The 27,921-nt window shown below is 39.3% G+C and overlaps 2 protein-coding genes across 2 annotated transcripts; both read right to left on the bottom strand.

Moving 5' to 3' along the window:
- Window positions 1-2,467: 2,467 nt before the first annotated feature.
- Window positions 2,468-5,572, bottom strand: LOC134669286 (pre-mRNA-splicing factor CWC22 homolog). Its single transcript, XM_063526790.1, has 5 exons — window positions 5,569-5,572; window positions 5,222-5,326; window positions 3,714-4,838; window positions 3,121-3,314; window positions 2,468-2,563 (listed from the first exon to the last, which is right to left on the bottom strand). The coding sequence occupies exons 1-5, from the start codon at window positions 5,570-5,572 to the stop codon at window positions 2,468-2,470; spliced, it is 1,524 nt and encodes a 507-aa protein (XP_063382860.1).
- Window positions 5,573-19,438: 13,866 nt separating this feature from the next.
- On the bottom strand, window positions 19,439-27,141 carry LOC134669239 (probable cytochrome P450 6a17). Its single transcript, XM_063526750.1, has 9 exons — window positions 26,760-27,141; window positions 24,174-24,372; window positions 23,499-23,744; window positions 22,521-22,639; window positions 22,324-22,428; window positions 21,143-21,352; window positions 20,467-20,606; window positions 20,197-20,299; window positions 19,439-19,686 (listed from the first exon to the last, which is right to left on the bottom strand). The coding sequence occupies exons 1-9, from the start codon at window positions 27,049-27,051 to the stop codon at window positions 19,505-19,507; spliced, it is 1,596 nt and encodes a 531-aa protein (XP_063382820.1). The 5' UTR covers window positions 27,052-27,141; the 3' UTR covers window positions 19,439-19,504.
- Window positions 27,142-27,921: the final 780 nt, after the last annotated feature.

The raw sequence follows: 27,921 nt of genomic DNA, 5'->3' as shown, positions 1-27,921 counted from the left end.
AGTGCAGTAAGGACGCGGATGTTTCCATCTGAAATTTCAACAAAAATTCTGATAGAAACGTCCTAATGACAGATAAAGCCTAAAGGACCCTTCTCTGATGTAAAGCCACAAATTGTTGATACAAAAGACACTTAAACTTTTAAAACAAACACTAGTGGCATGGCAGTGATGCCAGTGATATCAATACGAAGATCAATTTTTTTAAAGGTTGAAACACATAAAATGCATCTCGGCTAATGTACGGTTTCCACGGCCCGGGAGGCGGCGTCGGACCGCATTTCACATTTTGGTGCGGCCGCAAGCCGGACGCGGACGTCTCCGGACGGACTCCACCGGATCTGCCATACACAATGTATAAGCACATTGTGAAATGCGCGCCGGCGGGGCCCGACTCCATTCGGTCGGTGGAAATCGTACATAAAGCAACTACACAGGCGTGTGCACGTGCACGCGCTGATATGGTTCAGCTTTTAATCGGTAATGTCATAAAATTATAATCAAAGAGTCTACCTTTTACTAAATACATTAACGAAACGAAAAAACACGTACAAGTACATATAAAAAATAAAACTGCATCCGCAGGCAGGGCTCGGAAACCGGTATTTGCTCCATACAAAAATACCGGTATTATTACGTTCTTTTTCGTTCTTTGGTTTATTATTACTTTTTTAATTGGACAATCTGATAACACAAATTCGTAACCTAAATACATGATCCAGTCTTACGTAAAGAGCATAAAATAATTCTAAATATTGGTCTATTTCGGGGTTTTCAAAAAATACCGGTTCCGAGCCCTGTCCGCAGGATCTATCTACACTTAATGCGTGCAATATTTCTTTAGTTAAACGTGGCGCTCCATGTCTAAAGGGTCCTTTTGCACATGGGTCATACTCGTATATTGTGCTGATGATGTCCCTTAAGGCAAGGCACGCCACAAATACACTCTTATTTCATCAGATTCCAATTCCTTCACATTTCAATTCTTAAACAACAGGATCTACGTTTACTAATGAAACTAGACTGTTGAATTTTATTTGAGAAAGGATGACTCAAGAATCTGATAAAATAGCAATGATATTTGGAATCAAACATACAAAAAAATGTCATAAGCTCATAAGATGACCATAACTTACTATGTAAGTTTGGGAAAACATTTAAACATAAGTAGTATAGTAGGTAATGTTATTAATATTATAAAGTATTATTTACAATAATGCAATCTGCGAGGTCCGTTTGGCTTAAAGTACCCGTAAAAATAAAGCTCATTAAAAGTAAAGTAAATAACCCTTTAATGGGCGCAGGAACAAATTATATACCTAAGTAAAATTATATAGCAACATGTGCCTATTTCTAGTAACTTCTAACACGAAATACTTACTCATCAAACTTTGATGGCACAACGAAGATTTCACATAAAATTAATAAATAACTATGTGTTGTTAACTGGTCAAAAAAGCAAATAAAAAATAAATCATCTTGACTACATTCTAGTTAGCCATTTAAAATCTAGTAACAGTTGAATACCAACTACAATTTGACAGTTGAATCCGAGTCGTAGCCCTGGTCTTGGTTGTGATCGTCTGCGGCATTCTTAGACTCGTTATATTTTCTCATTTTATTACAACCATTCACATGCATTTTGTCGGCATCATCTTTTGTAACTCTTTTTCTGTAATCTTCGAAAGTTATTTTCTTGGCCTTCTCTTGGCTTCCATTTTCGTGATGAGGTATTCTTTTGTGGCTCTTATCTAATTTCCTAATACTGGCTGTAGATGTAGTTCTTTTCAACGGAGTACGATTATTTGTGGGAGCAGACATTCCAGAGTTCTTACTGTCGTTGGGTAAAGGTATCGTAAATTTTTTGTAAGATTCCTGGTATGTAAATATAGGCAAGATCGGTGGCGAATACCCGGTGTTAGGAGGCAATTTATCGGGAATTTTCGCATTACTGGAATCCGTGGTTATGTTCGAATACCCGGTGTTAGGAGGCAATTTATCGGGAATTTTCACATTACTGGGATCCGTGGTTATGTTGGTTTTCTTAGACAAAGGGCCAGGCTTTGAATGTTTGGGTTTTACTAGGTCTATTGGTACATCAGCTTTACGCTTAAGATCTTTTGGTGGGTCGTCGTTCTGGTTTTTCGTTAGTTCTGGAGACATCATTGCATTATTAAGTTCAGCTAGCATCTTCTGCTTATCATCGACGATTGGCGTTGCTACGGGTATGTTAATTTTTTTGATCGGATCGCCATCAGCCGTGTTACCAATGAAAGAATCTTTGTTGATCTGAGGGCTTGGAGGTTTAGGAACTGGTAATGGAGGCCGGTAAACGGGGGGTAGAGGTGTGTTATAGAATCGCCATTGGTTTAAACTCATTTCCATTCCTCGTGAATAAGTAGAGGGTAGTCCGTTGGGCATAATAAATCTTTGTGGCGTAGGCCTGACTTGTGTGAAATTCTGATGATTATTAGGGGGCGTCGGTGGTGGAGGTGGCGGTGGAATCGGCGGTGGGTAATGAAATCGTATTGGTCTCGGTCCAGTCGGAATTGGTTGATATTGAAATCTGTTGTTAACCACCGTTTGAATAGGTTGTCCTTGATTTGGGGGAGGATAGTGTTGTGGTTGTGGCATAGGCGGTCTTCTAAGTATTATAGCGTTATGGCCAGAAAATTTGGAAGGAATTTGGGAGGTTGGTGGCATATTCGTCTTCTGATTAGGGTTCGCTTGATTGTTAATAATTCCGTTCATTGGCAGATTAGTCGCAAACGTGGCGTTTCCAGTAGGTGTAGACGGTTTAACTGTGGTATTTAACATGTCAGCCCCATTAGTCGTGTTCATATTGGGCACATTCGGATCGGAAAATGCGCGTTTGTTCATGACTGAAACCTTATCTTCCAAGTTACTAAGTGATGCACGCGGATCATTGCTTAATTTTTTTAATTCAGTGATTTTCAATGTTTTTATATTAGAAGTGTTTTGGTTGCACATCAAAGGACCATTTTTATTTATATTCGCCTCTGATACGGCAGGTTCATTTGGCCTTAAAGTGGGTGTACATTTGGAGTTGGTTAAATCTGATTGATTTGTAGAGGAAATCTGTTTTTCAGTAGTATCAGTAACCTTAGCTGAAGTTTCTTTTGGAGCTGATTTAGGCGTAGCAGCTCTAATTGTAATGGTAGTACAAGGTATGACGGGAGAGTTAGGACCAGCCTGTTCTCTGCTTGCATCTTTAACGACAACTTTGTCGACTTGTTTCGTTACGTTAGAGTTTTCTTGTTTACTACTCGTACTTTTAATTGGATCTTTGCCTTTATCTGAAATCACGGAACACTCAATATTGCTACGTTTTAAAAGAACATTAGTAGCAATTTCATTAACTTTAGCGTGCGGTTTCTTTGAGTTTTGTTGCAGCACTATATTAGCTGCATTTTTATTTTCAGGTTTAGTTTTCTTAAGTTTATGAGCATTGTCATAAACATTATTAATGAATATTTTTAAACTACATCGGGTTTCGCTACTCACTTTGTTAGTATCTAATTTGACTTTAATGTCCTTGCCCGTATTTTGGCTTACTCCTGCCTTAATACTCTTAGTTTCAGAATTGTTGTGTGAACTTTTGGGTGTATGATTATTTGTAAGCGGTATGACAGAGGTCCCCAGGTTATTCAAAGTAGCACCAACTTTTTTCATATATTTATTGCGTTCAAACACACCGTCCTTAGACTTTTCTTCTTTAGGGTTACATCGGTTTCTAATCAAAGCTTTTTCAACATTCTCTGTCATTTTTTCTTTACATTTAACAACCGATTTTGTGTTCGTTTTAATTTCTTTATCTGCAATAGTTTCACTCTTTTTCTTTGTTTTAATTTTATCAGTATCAAGACTTTTGGGTACAATATATTCTTTCTGTATGTCACTTTCATTCTTATCATTAGACTTATTTTCCACATATGTACTTTGCTTTATAGGCGGATTTTCCATAGCATTTGCCATATTTCCTCTAGAGTTATCATCAGAACTTATAGTCTTTGTATAAAGTAACTTCTTTCCTGAACCTCTTTTTTCATTAATTTCAGCACATTTCTTTTCATTACTAATAAAATTTTCCATATCCAATTCTTTTTCTACAACGCTATTATGTTGTTCAATACATTTATTATCAGAAGTGATATTTTTTGAGGTAATTGACGGCTTTTCTGCATAGTTTTGATTTTTATCTTTGGATTTGGTTTCAACAGAGCTACATTTAGCATTAATCAAGGCATATTCTGTATCTACAATTTGTCTGAAAATAGTATCTGTTATTTTCAAACCCACGAGTCCTGTGTTTCTTTTAAAATCAACTCTACTCAAATCTTTACAGTTGAGAGCGATTCGTTTCCTCTCTTCTTTGCGCTTCTTTAGTTTCTCATAGAAAGAATCACTCTGACGTTTCTTCTCTCTTTCCTTAATAGACTTTTCACCGACGTTTTCTGTCGTATGGGGAATATTTACAATGCCTTCTGCATTAACATTATTCGACTTAGTTTCGCTATCAGTATTACATTTATTTTCTCCTTCTGCATTAACATTATTCGATTTAGTTTCGCTATTAGTATTACATTTATTTTCTTCTATGCAACTTTCATCAGACTTATTCTCACATTTATCTTGCTCCTTGTTATAGTACGTGGGATGTTGTTTGCAGTCAACTATTCTGATGCTCAATGGCTTACACTTGTTAAGCAGTTTAACGTTTCTAGATATATCAAAGAATGTTACCGGCAGTACAAAGTTTTTCTTCCCGTAGGCTGAAGTGTATGTTTCCTCTTCGTCGGAACTGACGTTGATTATTTGATCTACGGGAACAAAAAGTATTCATACATTTTAATCGATTATCTTTTGAATCCAATCTAAACATTTTTAAAGTGTATCGTGTCAGAAAAAGTTAATTTAGATCCATATTACCGAATATCCTTAATAACTAATTGTGATAGAGGTAGAGTATATGTGATATAGCTCGTTCGCGTTAAGAATGCAGTGAAATCATTATTGATTCTTATAATTGACTTGACTTTATAATTAGGAACGATTTGATTGGTTACGGGCGTGGCTATTACATTTCAGCAGATAAGAATTAGGTAAGTGGTAAGTACCAAAGGAATATTCCATACAAACATTTATCAGTCGTCAGCTTTCGTGGCCAGGGCATATAACTACATATTAAGACAAAAAAAATTACCTTCATCCAAAATTTCTGTTTTGATGTCCTCAATATTCAACAATGTGATCGGGTCATCTAAGTATTCGTCATCGGCATCGGCGTTGGTGGACATGTTGGTAAAATCTGAAACAATAAGATACTTTGGTAAGTAAATATATATTTAAGCCTAGAACAATCCGACATAAAATAAAATTAAAATAAAACCGGACGAGAAAAGTTAGACGTCACGCGGGTTTATTTGTATTATTTCGTCCGTAAAATGATACGTAAGTAAAGTATAATTATTAAGAAAGGTCTTATAACATAATTAGAAGAATTTTATGAAGGTAAAGTTGCTGATAAAAGTGAAACATTATTGCAGTTACCCATTATCAACGAAATTATAACTGTACCAGGTAAGGACGTCTAATATGAATATCAAAGTAGAAAAAACTTTTTTGTACTTGAACAAGTATTGCGGCCAAGTAAGGATAATTCCAAAAGGGTTCCTTGTAAGGTAAGTTATAAAGTGGCGCAAACAGAACCACATGTGTTTTTATAGGTACGAGGACTGACTAAGGTACGAGTACATAATAAAAAGTTAAGATAGCTATCAAAGCTTGAACATGCCAAAATTTGGGCACAAATTTAGCTTAAGGTTCCGTCACACAGGCGCGTTTTCCGGGCGGCGCGTGAGCGTTTTATATGTAAAAGTGGCGCGCCGCGCTCACTCCCCGCCCGAAAAACGCGCCTGTGTGACGGAACCTTTAATACGGACCAGCGCTAGGGTTGCCAGATCGAAAGGCGCTATTATCGGGAAACAATATCAAGTTTTCGGGATTTTGGGACTTAAGTCGGGAAAAAAAATTCATTCAAATTAAAGTAATTGTATTAAAAACAATGATATTTTACTTTATTGGCATTACGTCAGCTCGCTTGCTCGACGACAGTTCGGAACTTGAAATTATTGTTTTATAACGTGAAGCTGTTTTTCGGGACAGTTTACACTTTGTCGGGAATCGGGAACACATGCTAAAAATCGGGATAATCCCGCCAAATCCCGACCATCTGGCAACCCTAACCAGCGCACACATTTCGGATTCCTGCGAAGACACACGCGTGGACACGAATAGCACGCCTATAGTTCGTTTTTTTTAGCATTAGAAAGAACTTGCAAGAAGGTAAGCGATCTTGACATGACTTTTAATTGAAAAACGCTTTTTAAAAATCAAAAACTATTACTTATGAAAGCAGAAGAACATAAATGATGGTATTAGATTCATAATTGTTACATATTTGCCGTGACTTATTTTTAAAACGTGTTTTTCAATTAAAAGACACATCAAGATTGTTTACCTTATTTCTAATGCTAAAAAAAACGAACTATAACATGTTTCGCGGTAGGCCAGAACAGAGGCGAAAACCACGCGAACGCGAAGCGATGCGAACGCGAACGCATTGGGCCCGCCGCGCCGCGTCGCGTTCGCAAGTTGTTTGCTTACGTAAGACGAAGCGTTACTGATGTGTAATGTAAATGTACACTTGACGGACGGACAGTTACGAGGTCCGTCAGAGTTGGGAATAGAATGCTCGAAACAGGTAGAGTAGAGCGGATAGTAAGAGGGATGACTCGGAGATAGTAGGGGTAGGGATTACTGGTGATTAAGTCTTTACGCAGAACTGGATGATTAAGTCCAATGGGGACAGTACATAAACAATGGGGTTTTAAAGATAAGGAAGACGGGATTACTTTATCTATTGGAAAGTTAAAAGGACGGGATAAGTACATACGAATTGCAAAGACTTTGGGAGCATGTTATTTTAAAAGTATCCTTATTCTGTGGAATCTATGTGACGTGGCTAAATGACTGTGGGTGGTACTTTAAGCACCTTAGTATTATTAAGACTTACAATTAAACTTTAAAGTTAAAATCCCATTAGTACGTATACGCGATTTGTCCTAGCGTTTCTAGAAATAATGGCGTGGTAATGTTTATAAGATGTCCTTTATATAAACGGACAAAATACATTTAAGGGTTAAAATTTTTTTGTTACTTTGGTTGGAATTAGTAATAAGTAGTATACTCTTTCAGGGTCCATTATGTAACCTGGTATGCAAACAAAGATCTTATCTTTTCTTAAAATACATGTGGCACTAGAAGTTTTTAACATATTTATTTTCTGACTCAAGATTCATGTCAACCAAATACATGAAAGTAGGTTGCCATATATTTTCAATTTGGTTGCCCTTGACCACCAACATGAAGAAGGCTTTGCAAACTGACCAACAAACTAAAGACCGGAGGAACTGGAGAAGTTTATAGACACTCTTCAACTGAAGCCATGATCCACAGCAGTAAGGAAGTGACTTAAGGAGAAGGAGCTTTATCAAGAATACTAATTTTATTTCTTATGTACAGTCACACTTCGGGACTGTTGAGCCATTTACCACTTGCACCATCCTAATCCATGGACCGGTTCAATGGTACTCGTAACCATGGTGAGTCCAAGTTTAACCAGTTAAGGCCCACTTGCACCATTCCACTAACCCAGGGTTAACCGAGTAAACCTGGAGTTACCATGGTTACCAGTACAATTTGACATTGAGTTAACGGTTTAACCACTTAACCCCGGGTTAGTGGGATGGTGCAAGTGGCCGTTAGGGTTCTAGCTAAATTGAACATTCCATAGCGTAAGTATTGAACAACCAATTTAGCTAGGAACCTAAATGCCTCACATTCCGTGATTGTTGCGCCATTTAGCGCCACTTGCACTATCCTAACCCGGGATTAACCAGTTCAATCATACTGGTAACCATGGTAACTCCAGGTTTAACCAGATAAGTGAATTGTGCAAGTGGCTCTTAGGGTTCTAGCTAAATTGGACATTCCATAGTGTAAGTACTGAACAACCAATTTAGCTAGGACCCTAAATAGCTCACAATTACAGAGTGTGATGGTACTTACTAATAATTACCTTGAATAAATTACTTACTTGCACATTGTGACTGCGACTAAGGTTTACATAAATTGGATTTTCTACCTTCATAAACAAAGTTGATATTTGAAACTCACATATTCTACTGTAGCCTACCTTTAAATAATAAAAAAATATTTTTGAACTGATTTTTTGATTTAGCCTACCTTTATAATTTCCACTTCTATATCACTAAAGAGACCACTTGAGTAAAACAACAAATACATTAGATGAAATTGTTCAGCTCTCAATCACAAATTAGAAATATCAAAGGTACCAAAGTATTTTCTATTGTATCAAAAATGATTTCAAAGTTTTATAATTTAGTTATAATTGCATTGTTTACCTATTATTCATTAAGTAATGATCAGTTATTGTAACTGTTTTCTTATCAGTAATATTATTTCATACAATGACTGAACTCACGCACACACATTAAAAACGAGGGAATTCGTTACAAGCAATTAAAGGATCACAGTTGCTCCGCTCCTCTGTTGCTTTTATCTCTTTGGTGCAACAAGCATATTTGCAAGTACAAAACTTTACAATAACAATAACTGAATACAACAACTCTTTAACACATTTTTTTCATCAAAGATTAGCAGGCCCACCCATAGCACACCCACTACTCAAGAAGACAGGTCTACATGTTAAGCTTTAGTTAGACTATGTACTTAAGCCCTACGTTAATTCAAGCACATATTTTAGTAGTTTAAAAACAATTTTTCTTTAGATAATTATAGAAAAACAACGCTCACCCTTGGAAAGTTTCGAAACCGCCGATCCAAGTATAAAAGCACAGTATTCACAATAAGATATCCTTCTTTATGCAACAATATCTTCATATATTAGAAATATTCACATTTTTTTTAATTAAAATGCTTTTCTCAGGCCAAAACAACAAACAATTACACATTTTTCGACATCTTGAAATAGCGTTTTTCGATTCTGGCGGTGTTTTAAAATTTTCGAATCTGACATCTGTCATTATTGCATTATGTAACATAGCAACATTATTTTTGAGGGCTCTATAAACTCCTCATCATTTTCATCATTTCAGCCTATATACAACCTATATACGTCCCACTGCTGAGCACAGGCCAAAGAATATAATACTCACTAGGCCTCCTCTCATGCGCGAAAGGGCTTGGGCTATAGTCCCCACGCTAGCCCAATGCGGATTGGGGACTTCACAGACACCTTTGAATTTCTTCGCAGATGTATGTAGGTTTCCTCACGATGTTTTCCTTCACCGAAAAGCTAGTGGTAAATATCAAATGATATTTCGTACATAAGTTTCGAAAAACTCATTGGTACGAGCCAGGATTTGAACCCGCGACCTCCGGATTGAAAGTCAGGCGTCATATCCACTCGGCCACCACTGCTTATACCACTACCACTGCTATAAACTCCTACACCGCGAAAAACAAAAATTGAACTTTCGTTCGCTCTTCTCTTCGTTCGATCTATCGCTCTTGCATCACATATTCGACCGATAGAGATGCAGACAGAAATTTCGATAGGCTCTGAAGGTTTGTTCTTCTCCATTATGGCGGTTATCAGTTATCACAGTGGATGCGATTCGCACGTCGCTCCGAAGTTTGAGCGAGATAACGTATATAGCGACATCTCGCTCGCACAATGAAGACGCGCTAAGAAGAGTCATGGTGTGTAAAGGTCTGTCCAGACGAGCAATTTTTCGCCAATCTGATTAAATTATCCTATCGAAACCAGGCCGAGCGGACGTCAAACGCCGATTTGGCAATTATGACCGATATAAGAATACGCGTTTGGGGACATTTTTTAAATTAGAGCGCTCAAATATATATCATCAATATCATCATATATATTTTATTTGTGTAGGTACATAATGTACCAAGTGTTAAATCATGTACAGAGTAGATATGCTCTCATGTCACATACTGACATTACTGACTTATTATTAATTTAGTAACATGAACGTAGTGATTATACCGGGTGTGGCCTGTAATACGAGCAAAAAATTAAACTGTAGGCGTACAGCCTCATACTGACCAACATTTATTCAGCAACTTTTAAAAATAACTTGTGGTTTGATTTCTAATACTTACACTTTAAAATTTATTCTAAGACGCAATGTATTGCGAATTTTGTTATGTTTAAGGGGTTGTGCACAAATCACGCGAAGTTCGATGAAGGGAGGGGGGCTCACGAAAAAATCACGATAGATCACGTTAGGGGAGGGGGGGTATATGGAAACCTCACGTGTATTTTTCTACTGTGAACGAAACTAAGAAAAAAAACCTACCACATGAGTAGATATTTTTTTTCTCGATCGGTTTTTTCGGTTTCTTCACTCTGCACTTCAAAATAGCCGGTCTATTTAACGAAAATAGAAATATAAACAAGATTTTCTGTATACAATACTATTTATCTTAAAATTAGGTTGAATGAAAAAAAAATCGAAAAAATACACGTGAGGTTGTGTGGGGGGAGGGGGGTAGCCAAAAACCTCACGAAATATCACCAAGGGGGAGAGGGGGTCAAAAAGTAGCCAAAAACACCTCGCGTGATTTGTGCACAACCCCTAAGGCGTGACAAGCAACGTCGATCACAATGATATGGCGTGTCGATGGCGTCCATTGCAGATATACTTAGTCAAGCATATCTTGTCAGTAGAAAAAGGCGGCAAATTTGAAAAATGTAGGCGCGCAGGGATATCGTCTCATAGAAAATTTGAATTTCGCGCCTTTTTCTACTGACAAGATTTGCTTGACCATCTATAATATTTATTTTGTATGAAAAATAGGGAGTCTAAATACTTCATAATTTTTAAAAGTTGTTGAACAAAAGTGTCATCGTTTGAGGAGTACAATCTATGTTTTAATTATTTGCTCATGTTACAGGCCACACCCGGTATGCTCTTTGGTAACATGATCTTGCTGAGCCGACACAAAAGCAATTGCACATGAATTGCACTCACGGCATATATGCAAATCGTACCTACCGTATATCATTACTAAATCGGTGTCCATGTTCAATTTCGGAGAATTTCATTTGATATAATAATACATGTAGGTACTTCTGGAACCGGAGGTGCAATTTAAGAGCGCTCTTACAAGAAAAGTCGAAATAATGCAAAATTGATGATACTAGTCGACGAAATTCAGGACTTTGTGCTCATTATTAGAAACAATGAGTACTTGTTCCAGTAAAAGCGTCTTCTTATCTTTTTAAATATCGTTGTAAATATTAAAAAAAGGACTTATTAAATTAGTAATGAATTTTTTTCTGATGGTCGTTTCCGAAAAACCCCGTGAAGCACTGAACGGCAAGCTCTTATTTGGAAATGTTGAGAAGTTTACTCTGCTAAACCTGGCTATTTTGTATTACTAATACCCTGTACTTTAGGCATATCAAACGATATTTTTCCTACATACCTTTGAGAAAGAGAAAATCAAAGTAAAACGAACTCAATTTTCTCTCCGAAACAAGTGTCAATTTCTACGAAAATCTACTTAATATCGAAGTCATTTTCATACTCAAGCAATCTGCAACGTTTGCTTATACTGTTGGTATACATTAGTGTTTATGAAATTCTACTATAATTTTTTGGCAATTTTTTGAAAACTACTCTATATTACCGATGACGCGCGCTCGCCAGCTCAGTGCCGCGGCAGAGCTTGTACAGGCAGGACGTGTGTCGGTCGGCTCCGCACATTTTCAACGGCGACGACGAGGTTTTTTATCATTGTGTGCGGCGGGCGCCGTGTAAAACGCTATACTGTGTGCGTGTAAACCGCAACGAGAGACTTTGATCCTAGCACTGTTTTTATAGTATTATAATTTATAATGGTCCAGTTTAATAAACTACCGGACAGGATTAAAAATATTTGAAACGACCTGACATTCTATATGTATTTATTTGACTCAAGATAGTACTCAGGGTCTGATGATGGAGCCGGAAGGTGGTCACCGGTACCAATCAACCATGCAACTAAACCACTTTGTGTTTAGGCTCGTTTTATTCATCTCAACAAGATCTTTGACACAAGATAGTACTCAGGGTCTGATGATGGAGCCGGAAGGTGGTCACTGGTACCAATCAACCATGCAACTAAACCACTTCGTGTTTGGGCACGTTTGATTCGGCTCAACAAGATCTTTGACTTAAGATAGTACTCAGGGTCTGATGATGGAGCCGGAAGTTGGTCACCAGTACCAGTCAACCATGCAACTAAACCACTTCGTGTTTAGGCTCGTTTTATTCGTCTCAACAAGATCTTTGACACAAGATAGTACTCAGGGTCTGATGATGGAGCCGGAAGGTGGTCACCGGTTCCAATCAACCATGCAACTAAACCACTTCGTGTTTGGGCTCGTTTGATTCGTCTTAACAAGATCTTTGACACAAGATAGTACTCAGGGTCTGATGATGGAGCCGGAAGGTGGTCACCGGTACCAATCAACCATGCAGCTAAACCACTTCGTGTTTGGGCTCGTTTGATTCGTCTCAACAAGATCTTTGACACAAGATAGTACTCAGGGTCTGATGATGGAGCCGGAAGGTGGTCACCGGTACCAATCAACCATGCAACTAAACCACTTCGTGTTTAGGCTCGTTTTATTCGTCTTAACAAGATCTTTGACACAAAATAGTACTCAGGGTCTGATGATGGAGCCGGAAGGTGGTCACCGGTACCAATAAACCATGCAACTAAACCACTTCGTGTTTGGGCTTGTTTGATTCGGCTCAACAAGATCTTTGACTTAAGATAGTACTCAGGGTCTGATGATGGAGCCGGAAGGTGGTCACCAGTACCAATCAACCATGCAACTAAACCACTTCGTGTTTAGGCTCGTTTTATTCGTCTCAACAAGATCTTTGACACAAGATAGTACTCAGGGTCTGATGATGGAGCCGGAAGGTGGTCACCGGTACCAATCAACCGTGCAACGAAACCACTTCGTGTTTAGGCTCGTTTTATTCGTCTCAACAAGATCTTTGACACAAGATAGTACTCAGGGTCTGATGATGGAGCCGGAAGGTGGTCACCGGTTCCAATCAACCATGCAACTAAACCACTTCGTGTTTGGGCTCGTTTGATTCGTCTTAACAAGATCTTTGACACAAGATAGTACTCAGGGTCTGATGATGGAGCCGGAAGGTGGTCACCGGTACCAATCAACCATGCAACTAAACCACTTCGTGTTTGGGCTCGTTTGATTCGTCTCAACAAGATCTTTGACACAAGATAGTACTCAGGGTCTGATGATGGAGCCGGAAGGTGGTCACCAGTACCAATCAACCATGCAACTAAACCACTTCGTGTTTAGGCTCGTTTTATTCGTCTCAACAAGATCTTTGACACAAGATAGTACTCAGGGTCTGATGATGGAGCCGGAAGGTGGTCACCGGTACCAATCAACCGTGCAACGAAACCACTTCGTGTTTAGGCACGTTTTATTCATCTCGATTCGTTCATTCGATTCATCATTCATACCTAAACTCGCTCAACCCCGAAATGTAATAGCACTCTTAAAACCTAACTGACATAGGTACCTAGTTATTTAATTTACAAGGGGGCAAAGTTGTCGTTTAACCCCTCGTGTTAATATTGATAACCGAGCAAGCGAAATATAAGTACCAAAATTGAACCACGAGCGTAGAGAGTGCTTCGAAAAGTGGAATCTTGAGCGTTGCATGGGTTTTAGGGCACGCGGGGTGTTTGCTGCTGTCTTAGAAAAAATATTGTGTGCAACGGTTCATAATGAAGTTTTGAAATTCCCGGGCCTGCCTTTACAAAACTCGACGGCCCTTTTGCCGTAGAACGTCACATATCTTTACTATTTCATATCTAGTGAATCTCTAAATCATTTTCCGAATCGCGCCGATAGTCTGCAATCGAAACTGCTAAAGTTCGTTATTTCTTCGCCCAAAATAACCCATTTTTATTTTAAACCGTCCTGTATGAAATAAATTATTAGTAGAAAAAAAAACAAAATAGCTATATTCACCTGTATCGAGTAGTTTCATAACTAAATTCTTCGAAGATCTTAATAAGTAATAAATGCTTCTAACTTCAAGTCTCACACACCTATAATATACTTATTAAAATTTATTATTATATTTAATAAGCCTAAACAAAAATTATTTGTAAGCCACGTATCACTTCACAACTGTAACTGACTTTAAACTAATCCCCGGGCCCTTTAAGTAGGTATCATGTTATCTAAACACCATGGAACGAAATGTAAGTACCTGCTGCGTTCCCAGCATTCCTGTCCCTTTCATACAATAGGCCAGCGACACAGACGGCAACAAGTAATCTTTTTTAACTGTGTGGAATGAAATTTATGTGGCAGGTTGAGACACTCTTTATTATTTTTTAATACAGTTGCTCAAAAAGTGCTACTTTACGTAGCTGTTTAGCGTGCGGAAAGTTGGTTATCTCGAACTAGTGCTTTTTACTTTTCCAATTTTTTTAAATTTATACTTGTTCCAATTCACGACTAATTATTGATGAGTGTTAATATTAGTTTCCTTTAAACGTCGTAATCAGCATAAAAACCTACCGTTAATGTAAGAATACGAAAAATATTACATATTTCATATTTAATTATTTAGCTCTTCATCATTATAACACGTTTAGTTTTTAATATTCAATATTGAAAATTCCGTTCTTAATAAGTTGACTGAATGGAACGGAATAGCTGCCAAACGCCCATAGATATAATATACTTAAAGGCGACGTTTAACCGAGCTGTCACTGTTACCACTTTTGTTTAGTGTACGATTAACAATGTTTTTCTTATTTTTTCGCAACTGTATTAAAAAACGTCGTTCGATACACGTGCGGAAATGTCATTCTTCACTCGTCCCGAGTCTTGCCACTCGCCTGCGGCTCGTGGCAAGATATCTCGGTACTCGTGAAGTAATGACATACCTTCCGCACTAGCATCGAAATGTACTATTGTAGGAAAGAATATTTTCTGAACCCCCGACACGAGTAATATATTTTCACCACGCTAGCCCGTAAGTAAAGGCACTCTTTGTTATTCAAAAACAGATAAAAAAATTGCATATTATTCACAAGCGTGGTAAAGTAACGTAATTAGATCCAAATTTTGAGTAAGTAACTCATTTTGGCTGGTGGGATTGACTTTTAAGTTAGATAAATTATGATTTTGAAAAATACGTACATTATTCTGTTTTACTAGATAGAAAAGTTTGTTTAACCCTCGTGCGGCTCGCGCCGTGGAAATCCTCGCAACGCTCAAGATTCCACTTTTCAATACTCGCTACGCTCGTGGTTCAATTTTGAAATATTACACTTGCTCGGGTTGCAATTTTGGCAATTTTTTATTCGGGGGGCAATTTTAGAATATCAATTTGCACTACGGTGGGCGCAAACAGCAACTTTGACTCTTTGTAATTAAAACAAATAGGAACTATATTTTAATTGTATTTTAAACACCGACACACATAATACATACATAATTTGATAATTGTATGCGCACGAGTGATAAGAGAATAAGGGTTCCGTTTTTTTCCTTTTGAGGTACGGAACCCAAAAAATACCACAAAAATGATACCTAATAATGTTCCATTCTTTAGAAATAAATTACCTACTAGCGTGCTAGGTACATTTAGCCGGGTACCTATGGCCTAATAGCATATAATACCCTTTATTTTTATATTTACCTAGTTATAAGTTTGTAAATTTCTGTATCTATTTCCATTAATTAGTCGAATAAACACATCAATATTACCTACTATATGTATAGATAGTTTATTTGACCATCTTGCATGAGTCCCGGCGCTTTGGACCGTCGAAAAGGATTGCAAATAATGCAAAAAAAAAAACAAAAAAAAGCAAAAAAAAACGGTTACCCATCCAAGTACTGACCACTCCCGACGTTGCTTAACTTTGGTCAAAAATCACGTTTGTTGTATGGGAGCCCCATTTAAATCTTTATTTTATTCTGTTTTTAGTATTTGTTGTTATAGCGGCAACAGAAATACATCATCTGTGAAAATTTCAACTGTCTAGCACGGACGGACGGACGGACGGACGGATGGACGGACGGACGGACGGACGGACGGATGGACGGACGGACGGACGGACAGCGAAGTCTTAGTAATAGGGTCCCGTTTTACCCTTTGGGTACGGAACCCTAAAAAAGGCCGTAAAACAATCGTACTATAAAAAATACAATGGTCATCAGACGGTCAATGTGCAAGCCTCGACATGTGCAAATTGTGCACTATTATCTTACGAACTTCTTGAACAATACAAAGAAAGCGCTCGTAACATGTGGAAGTAGGTAGGTACGCTGCCGTATTCGAACTTCAAGATATTCACAAGAGACGACACGTACTAGATCCATTCTAGATACGTTATAGTTTAGATATCAACTAGTTCTCTTTTGCAGCGCAATTCGGGCAACCAATGTCACTTTTACGTTAGATAGAGTAAGATATATATCTATTAGATGTGAATTGGATCTCTGAGGGTCGGTTGCACCAAACAAAATCCGAATCGGGCCCACGGTCAGCCAAGAAAGTGGTCTACCACTTTTCGACTCTATCATCTGATTGATAGAGTCGAAAAGTGGCTGACTATACCTACTTAATTAACTGTCGGTAATTTTTAGTTATTGCTTCATGCAATTTAAAGCAAGTAAGTAGTTTATTATTTTGGAAGGTTTAACGTTAACGGTAAAATATTTGAGGAGAGTGTGTACGACAGCTTACACACCTAAATCGTAAGTGAATTGAAATAAGTGTCGTAGAACTTAAAATTAATTAAATCACTGCTGCATAAAAGACTCAAAATGGTATAGGTACCGGTTAAAGATATGTTACAAAAATACTGATTAAAATTGAAAGCTGTGAAACACTACTTGCCTAATTAAATTAAGGAAACGCTGCCAGCCTACTGGGCACCATAACAAACGAAGGTGACCTGGGGAACATTTTTTACCTATAAGTTAATTTAAGATATGTTAAATTTTAGTTTTAATTTTAATGTTGTTTTGATTATCATTTTATTTGTAAACTCTTAGTTAATTAAATTAATGTGACATCAATATATTACAATAGATAAATTTAAAACTAAGTAATAAGCACTTACTTACCCATATATTTATTGTCAGGCCTTTCGAAACACTACACACATTAGTAAAACTAATTATACTTTCTGAATATGACTCTTTAAATACTCTTTATTTGCTGACACTACTATACTTAGGTGAGCGACCGCATTTCATAAACAACATGCTAAATTAAGCGAATCGCTTTAAGTATAGGAAAATTCTAAACAACAATTAAGTGTTATATAATATAACCCAGTTTCATTTAAGTAAGTACATATACCACATTGCCGAAGATGGCCGATGGGGTCGAATAAGTGCTCGAGTGGAGACCACGGACTAGCAAACGCAGCGTAGGACGTCCACCCACAAGATGGACGGACGACCTTGTTAAGGCCGCCGGAAGACGCTGGATGCGGATCGCTTCCAACCGGTACGAGTGGAGGTCCAAGGGGGAGGCCTATGTTCAGCAGTGGACGTCTTATGGCTGAGATGATGATGATGATGAAGTACATATGTCCCTGTCTGTGGAATTGTAGCTCTTGAACTAAAACGGATTTTTAGTAGGTGTAGGTACGATACCTAATTTATAGGATACAGTACCTAATTTTAACATGGTAGAAAATCCTTAAAAAATACCTAGATACTTTCCAATCTCTCCATTGAGGCATTGACTATACAATTTGACAGCCTACATTTTCATCAGACTTGCTCGAAAAAATCTTATTTAATGCCTGGAAGACAAAGGCTCTCGTGTTATTTTTCCCGTGGGAGTTATGGATTGTGGAAAAAAAGCTATAACTCACTAGGGAGTTGACGTGAATGGTTGTCACTCGAAATTAGGTGATGACACTGATGACTGAAGGCAAAGAAGGTGTTGTGTTTTGGAAGGTGTAATGTTTTATTAAGTACGCTTTAGGGGTTGTGCACAAATCACACGAGGTGTTTTCGGCTACTTTTTGACCCCCCCCCCCCTTTAGTGATATTAGAAGCCCTCAACCCAACACAACCTCACAACCTCAACCTCACGTGTATTTTTTTGAATTTTTTTCATTCGACCTAATTTTAAGATAAATGGTATTGTATATAGAAAATCTTGTTTATTTTTCTATTTTCGTTAAATAGACTCGCTATTTTAAAGTTCAGAGTGAAAATTTATGTTTAACGATACCGAGAAAAAGTATCTATAGTTATCTGCTTATGTGGTAGTTTTTTTCTTAGTTTCGTTCACTGTAGATAGAAAAATACACGTGAGGTTTCCTTATACCCCCCTCCCCTAACGTGATCTATCGTGATTTTTTCGTGACCCCCTCCCCCTATCGAACTTCGCGTGATTTGTGGACAAGCCCTTACTAAAAATCTCCGCACGAAGACAGGGCGGGTCGCTAATAATCTCTTACTAAAACAAGGAAATTGAAAAACAGATTGCACTTTATTTCATTATATTCTTACTACTACTTATAATATATACTTGTCAACATGTTTTTGTCATCTGTGTTTGTCATAAATAAATGTATTTCTATTCTATTCTATATAATATGTGACGTTCCACGGTAAAAGGTACCTTATGACGGCTGGCGCTTGACGTCGCATAGCGGCGCAATAATATTGGAGCTGCGTTAATAATAGCGTAAGCGCCAACCGCCATAAGGTACCTTTACCCGTGGGACGTCACATATATATGACACTACTTCGAGTAAAATAGTTTAAAAGATATTAGCTACGTATTACATAATAAATCACATTGTTCAATATTTTAAGAGTATAGTAATAGTAATGATAACGTAAGCACTTAGGTATCTTGTATGTACTAAACCAGCGGTCGGCAACCTTTTAGCAGCCAAGGGCCACATAGTAGTTAACGAAGTTGACGCAGGCCGCACTTTGTTAATATTTATGACTTTATCAGACATTGTCATTTGTCAATATTACATACAAAATACCCAGGGGGGCTCGCGGGCCGCAAGTGAGAAGTTCGCGGGCCGCCTGTTGCCGACCGCTGTACTAAACAATTGCGTTAAAATTAAAATACTAAATGGTTTATGTCACAAATATTTTCAGTATAATATAGGATTCGAGCTTCTCAATTCATCATGATGAGATGAGATGACTAACATGGAGTCACTGAGTCGACACACGAACAACACTAACATGTCACAAGGCTTATGGTAATCTCCGAGTCGTCGGGAGCAGTAATAGAGTGGAAGAGCAGCGGTATATGGGTGACACGTCGGCGACACACTAGCGACACGCGATCCACGCTCAACAGCTCTATGATGACGTCACGAGGCTGATAGTGACGGTGGAGTCGCCGGGGTGCAGCGCGAGCGGCGAGCGCGGGTCGGGGCGGAAGGGGCGCGCGCGCGGCGGCGCGCGGGGCGCGGGCGACACGCGCGCCACACGCAGCAGGCGCGCGATGCAGCACTTCATTTGGATCATCGCGAATCTTTTACCTGTGGACAGCAGACGGCCAGATATGGAAGATAATTCAAAAAATATTTTGCATGCATGCTGCAAGGGCTCTTAAAAAATACTTAGTACAAGAATGTGGTTCTACCGCGAAAAACAAAAATTAAACGTCTTTATCCTTGACGAGAACCTACTTCATTTATCTAGAAATGATAATTCAGCATTTTCTCTAATGTCGTAGGTATTTAATCGATTACAAAAATATGCATTTGCGCGAAAGCGCGATTTCTTAACTTCATCAGTTCCTCACCAAATACCGCAGATCTTCAGGCATCTTGGGCGTTACAGGGTAATATTTAATTAAACTAAGAGATAGGTACTCGTAGGGGTTGCGATTCCTCATCAAACAGATCTCCTTGGCAATTTAACGGGGCAACGTTGCCAGTGTCATGGGGACGTTTGGGACTGCTACGGTCCGAGGTGGCACCTTACAAAACCTGTTGCCACATATGCCTAAAGTACCTACATATGCTGGCATTACATTATGTACTGACCTATGCAAACGCGAGGTCCGTCACCAAACGGCATGTAGACGCCGGGCGGCGGCGCCGGGCCGCTCCACCGCTCTGGATTAAATGAGCCGGCTGACTCGAAGAACTGCAACAATACCAAAAAAATAGAGTAAACACACATAAAAGTTGGATCTAGCCATTCTGTGCCCTTCTCGATGATGTGTCCCGTTTCTGGGATGACGTAGTCTCTGGTACACATCCGCTGGATGTTAGGGAAGGGTGGGTACAGTCTCAGCGTCTCTGAAACTTTACCTCTTCATCTCTCTGTATAGCAAGAGCGGGAAACAGCACCACTGTGCCCTTCTCGATGATGTGTCCCGTTTCTGGGATGACGTAGTATCTGGTACACATCCGCTGGATGTTAGGGAAGGGCGGGTACAGTCTCAGCGTCTCTGAAACCTACCTGTTCATCTCTTTGTATGGCAAGAGTAGGAAACAGCACCACTGTGCCTTTCTCGATGATGTGTCCCGTTTCTGGGATGACGTAATCTCTGGTACACATCCGCTTGATGTTAGGAAAGGGCGGGTACAGTCTCAGCGTCTCTGAAACTTACTTGTTCATCTCTTTGTATGGCAAGAGTAGGAAACAGCACCACCGTGCCTTTCTCGATGATGTGTCCAGTTTCTGGGATGACGTAGTCTCTGGTACACATCCGCTGGATGTTAGGGAAGGGCGGGTACAGTCTCAGCGTCTCTGGAGCAAACATGAAAATACAGGTTTCTAAATGTATTGTTGCATGAAACATGAAAACATTCACCACTTCAGTTAAGACTCGAACTTGCGATGTTTCGAACCACCACTCCGATACCTAGTTCAAGTCTACCCGTAGCTTTTTACAGTTTTTCTTTGATAAAAATATCGCAGATATACATCTTGCTTGATATAATTTTTTAATACACTAGTTAGGGCTTCAATTACCACCCTCACCTTGTATAACCATATCCATATAAGTCAGTTCCTGCAGCATATCATACGTCATCTCCCTCTCTCCCACCACGTGCAGTATCTCCTGTCTCAGCTTCTCCTGGACGTCTGGGTGAGCAGCCAGCTCCAAGAGCAGGAAAGCGAGGGTCGCAGAAGTGGTTTCGAAACCGCCGAGGAATATTATGAAGGCGTTGGCTGATATGACCATGTCAGCTGCGAAAAAAATAGAGCAATGCTGGTTTGGCTTCACTCGGTTGTACAGCTTGGCAAAAAAAGAGTAGAAATTAAAAAGTGGCAACACTGTACACTGTCGTTAGGGTTGCCAGATGGTCGGGATTTGGCGGGATTCTCCCGATTTTTAGCATGTGTTCCCGATTCCCGACAAAGTGTAAACGGTCCCGAAAAACAGCTTCACGTTATAAAACAATAATTTCAAGTTCCGAACTGTCGTCTAGCGAGCGAGCTGACGTAGTGCCAATAATGTAAAATATCGTTGTTTTTAATACAATTACCTACTTTAATTTGAATGTATTTTTTTTTCCCGACTTAAGTCCCAAAATCCCGAAAAATTTATATTGTTTCCCGATAATATCGCCTTTCGATCTGGCAACCCTAACTGTCGTCCCTTTCAAAGCAATATATATATATATAAAAATGGGACGACACTACAGTGTTGCCACTTTTTAATTTCTACTCTTTTTTGCCAAGCTGTAAATAAGGTCTAATTATTATAATCTTTGTACGGTAAAAGCACCTCAGTGATATAAAACAAACAGATGAAGCTGTAACGCACTATGTACTTATAGTTGATAGGCTAGTTTACATAATTGAGTCGCTTAACTTCAATTTCGGGTAAATCCACCTGTCAAACATGCGATTTTGGTATTAAGAAAAGGTAATAGGGTAGATGTTTGCTGACAGGGTCCAATGGACTTACCCGAGTTAGAAGTTAAGCGACACAATTTTTAAAAAAAATTGCAACTAGAGTAAATATTTCTTATTAATAATGTCAAGAATTGAAATGTATGTTAAATCATTATTTCTGTCAGATTAATCTGGACAAATTATTTCGACTTTTAGTGGTGTGTAACACGTTACTTATTCGGATGAGTTTTCAAAATTTGTGTCTAGACGGATATTAGTGCTAAACAAATTAGAAGTAATAATTTCATTGCGGCACTTACTGATTTCTACGTGATCTTCATCCTTCTCGGCCCTGTTGTTGTTTTTGTCGTCGTTCCGAAGAGCCATCATCATGTCTATGAAGTCACCTCGCTTATCCGGCACGCCTGAAAATTATATTCATACTGACATTACCCATATTTTATATTATAACGAAATATTAGCTGTTTGCAGTTTTTCAGACCCTGGTGGTACATACCATTCTCTCGGTCCCTCAATACGCTAGTGACTATGTTGTAGAAGAAGTCGTGAGTCTTCTGTGGAATAATCTTCAGTCTGAAGAACATGCAGAACGCGGGCCAGAACTGCCTCATGGTCCTGGAAACAAGGTGAGGCGCTTTGATATGAGATGATTTGATACATGTGACGTCCCACGGGTAAAGGTTATGGTGGTTGGCGCTTACGCTATTATTATCGTCGCTCCAATATTGTTGCGGCGCTATGCGACGTAATTAAGCGCCAGCCGCCATAAGGTACCTTTACTAGTGGGACGTCACATTTGATATATAGGTAGTTTTGTATTGTAGGATTACAGAACTAAGTAGATTCCCCTTAATTTACATTGAGTTCACAATTCACATCAATCGCTACGTTCACATAGCAACAGCATAATATTAATGAACACACTGAGAGGGTGAAAACGCATGTTATAGGTAATAAAAAACCGGGCAAGTGCGAGTCGGACTCGCGCACGAAGGGTTCTGTACCATAAAGCAAAAAAAAACGGAAAAAAATGCAAAAAGAAAACGGTCACCCGTCCAAGTACTGACCACGCCCGACGTTGCTTAACTTTGGTCAAAAATCACGTTTGCTGTATGGGAGCCCCACTTAAATTTTTATTTTATTCTGTTTTTAGTATTTGTTGTTATAGCGGCAACAGAAATACATTATCTGTGAAAATTTCAACTGTCTATTAGCTATCACGGTTCGTGAGATACAGCCTGGTGACAGACAGACGGACAGACGGACGGACGGACGGACAGCGAGGTCTTAGTAATAGGGTCCCGTTTTACTCTTTGGGTACGGAACCCTAAAAAGGTAAGGTATTAATAGATAATGGGAAACCGGCCAAGTGCAAGGCAGACTCGCGCACGAAGGGTTCCGTACCATTACACAAAAAACGGCAAATATCACGTTTGTTGTATGAATAAGTAAGTGAGCAAATTAAAACACTAACTTCTCAAACAGATTGAACGGCGTCATCTCATAAAAAGCGTGTAGCGCCACAGCAAATGGGTCCTTCGGGTCGTCCATGACGTGACTCTTGACGCCGAACGCGCAGGGCACTATGGCGTCCGCCGTATAGCCGCCCAGGAGACGCTCCGAGTCTACCACAGAGTTGGAGTGCAGCGTCGTGACGCGCTTGATGAACTCTTGAGCCGTGTTCTCTATTATTGGGAACATGCCTTTTAGTTTGTTTGGCCTGGAAAGATAAACAGCAGGTGAATAAGGTGATGCGGGCTTCCATTTAATTTGATTCCTATCGGCTTGTCTATTTTGCGACCGCTGACGTAACTTATCCTAAATTACTATTATGCTTATAATTGCGGCAGTTTAAAAAAATGCAGACTAAGTAAATAGGTATTCAATATTTTATGTACGTTATTATATAAGTACATACTTATTTACCTAGTCTGCATTTTATTAAACTGCCGCAATTATAAGCATAGTATCGAGAACATATTAGAACGAAAAGGGCCTCGTAAGTTGCAACTTCGCCCACGGCTAGATTAGTTTACGCTACGTCACTGACTATGAAGGTGAATCTAGGATTGAGAGAGAGTTAGAAGAAGAAGAAAAACTCGTATTATGGGGATGGTGATGGCAGATAGCTGTAGGTAGAGGTACTCACGAGAATATAGGGGATATCTTGGCCCTCAGCCGGCGCCATTCCTGTCCTCGTAGGAACAGCACAGACCCCGCTAAGGGATCCACTTCCTCATTGAAGAAGAAGCCCCGATCTACGAAGTGCGAGAAGTCGGTCACGCACACCCGTCTGATAAGAGCTGGGTCCAGGATAACCAGGGTTCGTTGGAAAAACTGGTGAGTGCCTGGAATTATCAAATGAACAATGACGCTTTCAGTATCAAACGGTCTAGCATGAGTTGCGTTCTCGCGCGCGACTCCTTACATCAAGCGCGACTTCAAGTATGGAGTCGCGCGCGAGAACGCTAGACCGCCAAATGTAAGCCAATAATAGAGGATCTAACCCTTTGAACAGTTTGAACGCCACGCCTACTGTGAGCGGCTACTCATTGTCCTTACCTCGTAGGTACCTCACACTCATACTCGTACCCTTAGTTGTGCACAAATCACGCGAGGTGCTTTCGGCTACTTTTTGACCGGCTACCCCCCTCCCCCCACACAACCTCACGTGTATTTTTATGATTTTTTTTCATTCAACCTAATTTTAAGATAAATAGTATTGTATATAGAAAATCATATTGATTTTTCTATTTTCGTTAAATAGACTCGCTATTTTGAAGTGCAGAGTGAAGATTTATGTTTAACAAAACCGAGAAAAAGTACCTATCTACTCAGTAGGTAGGTTATTTTTTCTTAGTTTCGTTCACTGTAGAAAAATACACCCCAACGTGATCTATCGTGATTTTTTCGTGACCACCCCTCCCCCTATCGAACCTCGCGTGATTTGTGCACAAGCCCTTGTTAGAATGTACGAAGATTGGTATGGGCTGGAGCCGCGCGTGTTAGTGACGTCTTAGCCGGTCAAACGGTTAAAAGCGACCGGTGAGATGGCCCCTACTTATTATTCACGTCGGTCTGTGACTGCACCGATCAGGCCTCGTAGCCAAGATGTCGATCGCTTACGCTCCGTAGCGATCGAAAGGCAACTGTCAGTCGCACTAATATGGAAGAGTGATAGAGAGACATAATGCTTTTCGTTGTCGAAGCGATAGCGATTGTAACCTTGGCTAGGCCGGCTGTTACTGTGTAGGGAAGGGCAACATGATTCGTGACGTCATCGTACATCGAACGGCATGTAATTAACCGCGATAACATTAACCTTTTCTACGTACTTGACTACTTCAAAAACTATGAATGTAGATCACATATGCTTTATTTTAAAACGACATCTATTTATTGAGTTGAGCCATCTTTCGTTAGTTTAAAAGCCGAAATAGATTCGATGATTTTTCCGAAATCGTTATCACGAAAGTTAGGTTACATATTAATTAAGGATTTATCAAACCGTTAGCTCAGGTCTTGACCTGGCCTGACCTTGTCAAGACGGAGTTCATAAATTGCAAACATCAAGAGTAAAGACTTTATATCTTATACAATATCGTCTTCGAAACGTCGGCAAAAACGTCGGATAATTTTAAAGCATAATGAATTAATTAAAATGGATACTTATTACCATAACCCCAGGGGTATCTCAAGCGCTTTGTCGACCCTAAAACTATTACCCTACTCTACTCAACCACTAACAGTACCTACCTACTTCCCTTTTTGAAGAACCCCCCACCCAGACTCTACTTATATAATACATATACTTAGGTCCACCGGGAAACTTTGATACCTATATTATAATTAGTATTACCTACCAATTTGTATTACCTACCGTCTAGTTGTACAATCAATTGCAATAGAGCTTATCGAATAAAAAAAAACTTCCGCAGTTAGCTCGTCCGCACGAGTAAGATTCTATGTAACCGCGCTATCGGCACAATACGTGAATGTTTCAGGGATTCAGGGTACTTATAGGATAAACACCGAAGCGGTAAACATTTATACCAAGTGGCCGTATTGTTCCCCAAAATAGGACCTGCCGCGCAAAATGAAAATCAAAATTTGGTAGGTTTACCCCCTCTCTACCTCTAGAGTTCTATTCTCTACATTCTAGATCTAATAAGGACATTACATTACATGACCAAGTGCGGGTAGTTCGAAAAACTCGCGCGGCATGAAAATGCTGACGTCAACTTTAGCCGTTTCTCCGAGACCACGGGGACAACGCTGTTCTCGAAACGTCGGAGGTAAATAATTTAAATACGCGATTAACGTCGGAGGTAAATAATTTAAATACGCGATTAATTTTTTTCAGTTTAATAATGTGTCAAAAATCGTGAAAGTATCAAGAACATTCATTACTGAACTCGTATTTGGCGTTCGTATTTTGACAATTCTAACTATGGTTACCGGTTATGGATCTAACAACACTCTTATCTTCACTCCTCTACACGATGGGCCAACACCGGCCAATCCAATTAAGGGACGCATTAATGCGTTGGAGGGAGCAAGTGATATTGCTATCTCATTCTACCGCATGGCTGCGTCCCTTGGAGTGGCCGGCGTTGGCCCATCGTGTAGAGGAGCCATTACATTGTTTAAGTTTCCTTATACTTTGCAGCCTTAAACACCAATTAGCCTACGGAAAATGGCAATAGGAACCAACAAATAAACTTAAAAAACTTACCCAAAAACCTGAGATGTCTATATTTATTATAGATCTTAAGGAAGCAGATTCCTCCCTGCTCCCTAAAGAGAACCACAGATAATATATGGCCGACGAGAGGCCAAGCCGGGGGTGAAAACACCCCCCTATCCGACCAATAGTCATGGTCATATGTCAGCAAACACAACAATCCAGCCAGCCACACCCCACACGCGAATATGTACCATAATACCACATTATTAAAGGTCCACTCTTGCAAACACCAGGACAAAATCACTAATAACTGCACAGATGAACGTTTAAAACCAAACATTTTGACTTTTTTTCTATTTCATTAACTGGAAATAATCTTTTTCCATTTTGTATTCGTAGCTTATTAAGCGATCCACAAATTAACAAAGAATTGTTTTTGTTTGCTACTGTTTTAATAGTTCAGTAATTCGTGATTCCATTATGTTAAAATCATCAAGAATGCACTGTACCACTGCAATCCGGCTAAAAGTGCACTGACCGTGAACTCTAATAAAAAACAAAACAATTGTCTCTAAACTTGACTATTAAAAAGAAGAAAACACTTTTGAATTTCGAGCGACTTCAAGCCGCTGATCGCACCGCGAGAAATGACCGCAATTTTCGCAAATTCAACGGTCAAATTCGAAATTGGAATGATGTCATGGCGGCTGTCGACGAGTTTGTGCTCAAAAGCCGAATGAGTTAACAAATGCTAGCGCAATGCGATGCTGTAACAGAGAAAGTCCAACAGAGACGCAATAGGATCTAATGTTACCGGCATATCTCGCGGCCTCTATTCTATATGCTTTAGTAAACAATGAAACACTGAACGATCTGGGTCTCTAAGTAATCGCAATTACTTGGTGAGCAAATATTATGGGACAATTTACACAAGTCGACCTAATCCCACAGTAAGTCCAATAAGATTTGTGTTGTGGGTAAATACAGCATCGAAAGTAACGTATGAAACAACACCCTCTAAAGTATCTGCCGGCGGCAGACTGCCGCCCTGTATACAAAAGTATCAGCTGCCCTCTATACAAAAATATCTGCCATATACACTAAAATATCTGCCAACCTCTATATTAAAATATTTGCCACCCTCTATACTAAAATATCGGCCACCCTCTACACTAAAATATCTGCCACCCTCTATATCAAAATATCTGCC

The sequence above is a fragment of the Cydia fagiglandana genome, chromosome 12, assembly GCF_963556715.1.
Source record: "Cydia fagiglandana chromosome 12, ilCydFagi1.1, whole genome shotgun sequence".
Classification (NCBI taxonomy): domain Eukaryota; kingdom Metazoa; phylum Arthropoda; class Insecta; order Lepidoptera; family Tortricidae; genus Cydia; species Cydia fagiglandana.
The sequence above is the reverse complement of the archived record's forward strand: the minus strand, read 5'-3'. Positions and strand labels throughout refer to the sequence as shown.

What these genes read in the sequence shown, in the direction of transcription:
- LOC134669286 (XM_063526790.1), bottom strand. An exon ending in AGAAGAAAAGTCTAAGGACG is followed by an intron (nt 3,315 to 3,713) that starts GTGTGTTTGAAC and finishes CCGTGATTTCAG; the next exon opens with ATAAAGGCAAAGATCCAATT. An exon ending in CAAAAGAAACTTCAGCTAAG is followed by an intron (nt 2,564 to 3,120) that starts GTTACTGATACT and finishes GGTTAACAACAG; the next exon opens with ATTTCAATATCAACCAATTC.
- LOC134669239 (XM_063526750.1), bottom strand. Translation starts at nt 27,051, where the DNA reads ATGTTTGGTTTTAAACGTTCATCTGTGCAGTTATTAGTGATTTTGTCC. An exon ending in TAGACATCTCAGGTTTTTGG is followed by an intron (nt 24,373 to 26,759) that starts GTAAGTTTTTTA and finishes TGATAATTCCAG; the next exon opens with GCACTCACCAGTTTTTCCAA. An exon ending in TATGGATATGGTTATACAAG is followed by an intron (nt 20,607 to 21,142) that starts GTGAGGGTGGTA and finishes GGTAGGTTTCAG; the next exon opens with AGACGCTGAGACTGTACCCG.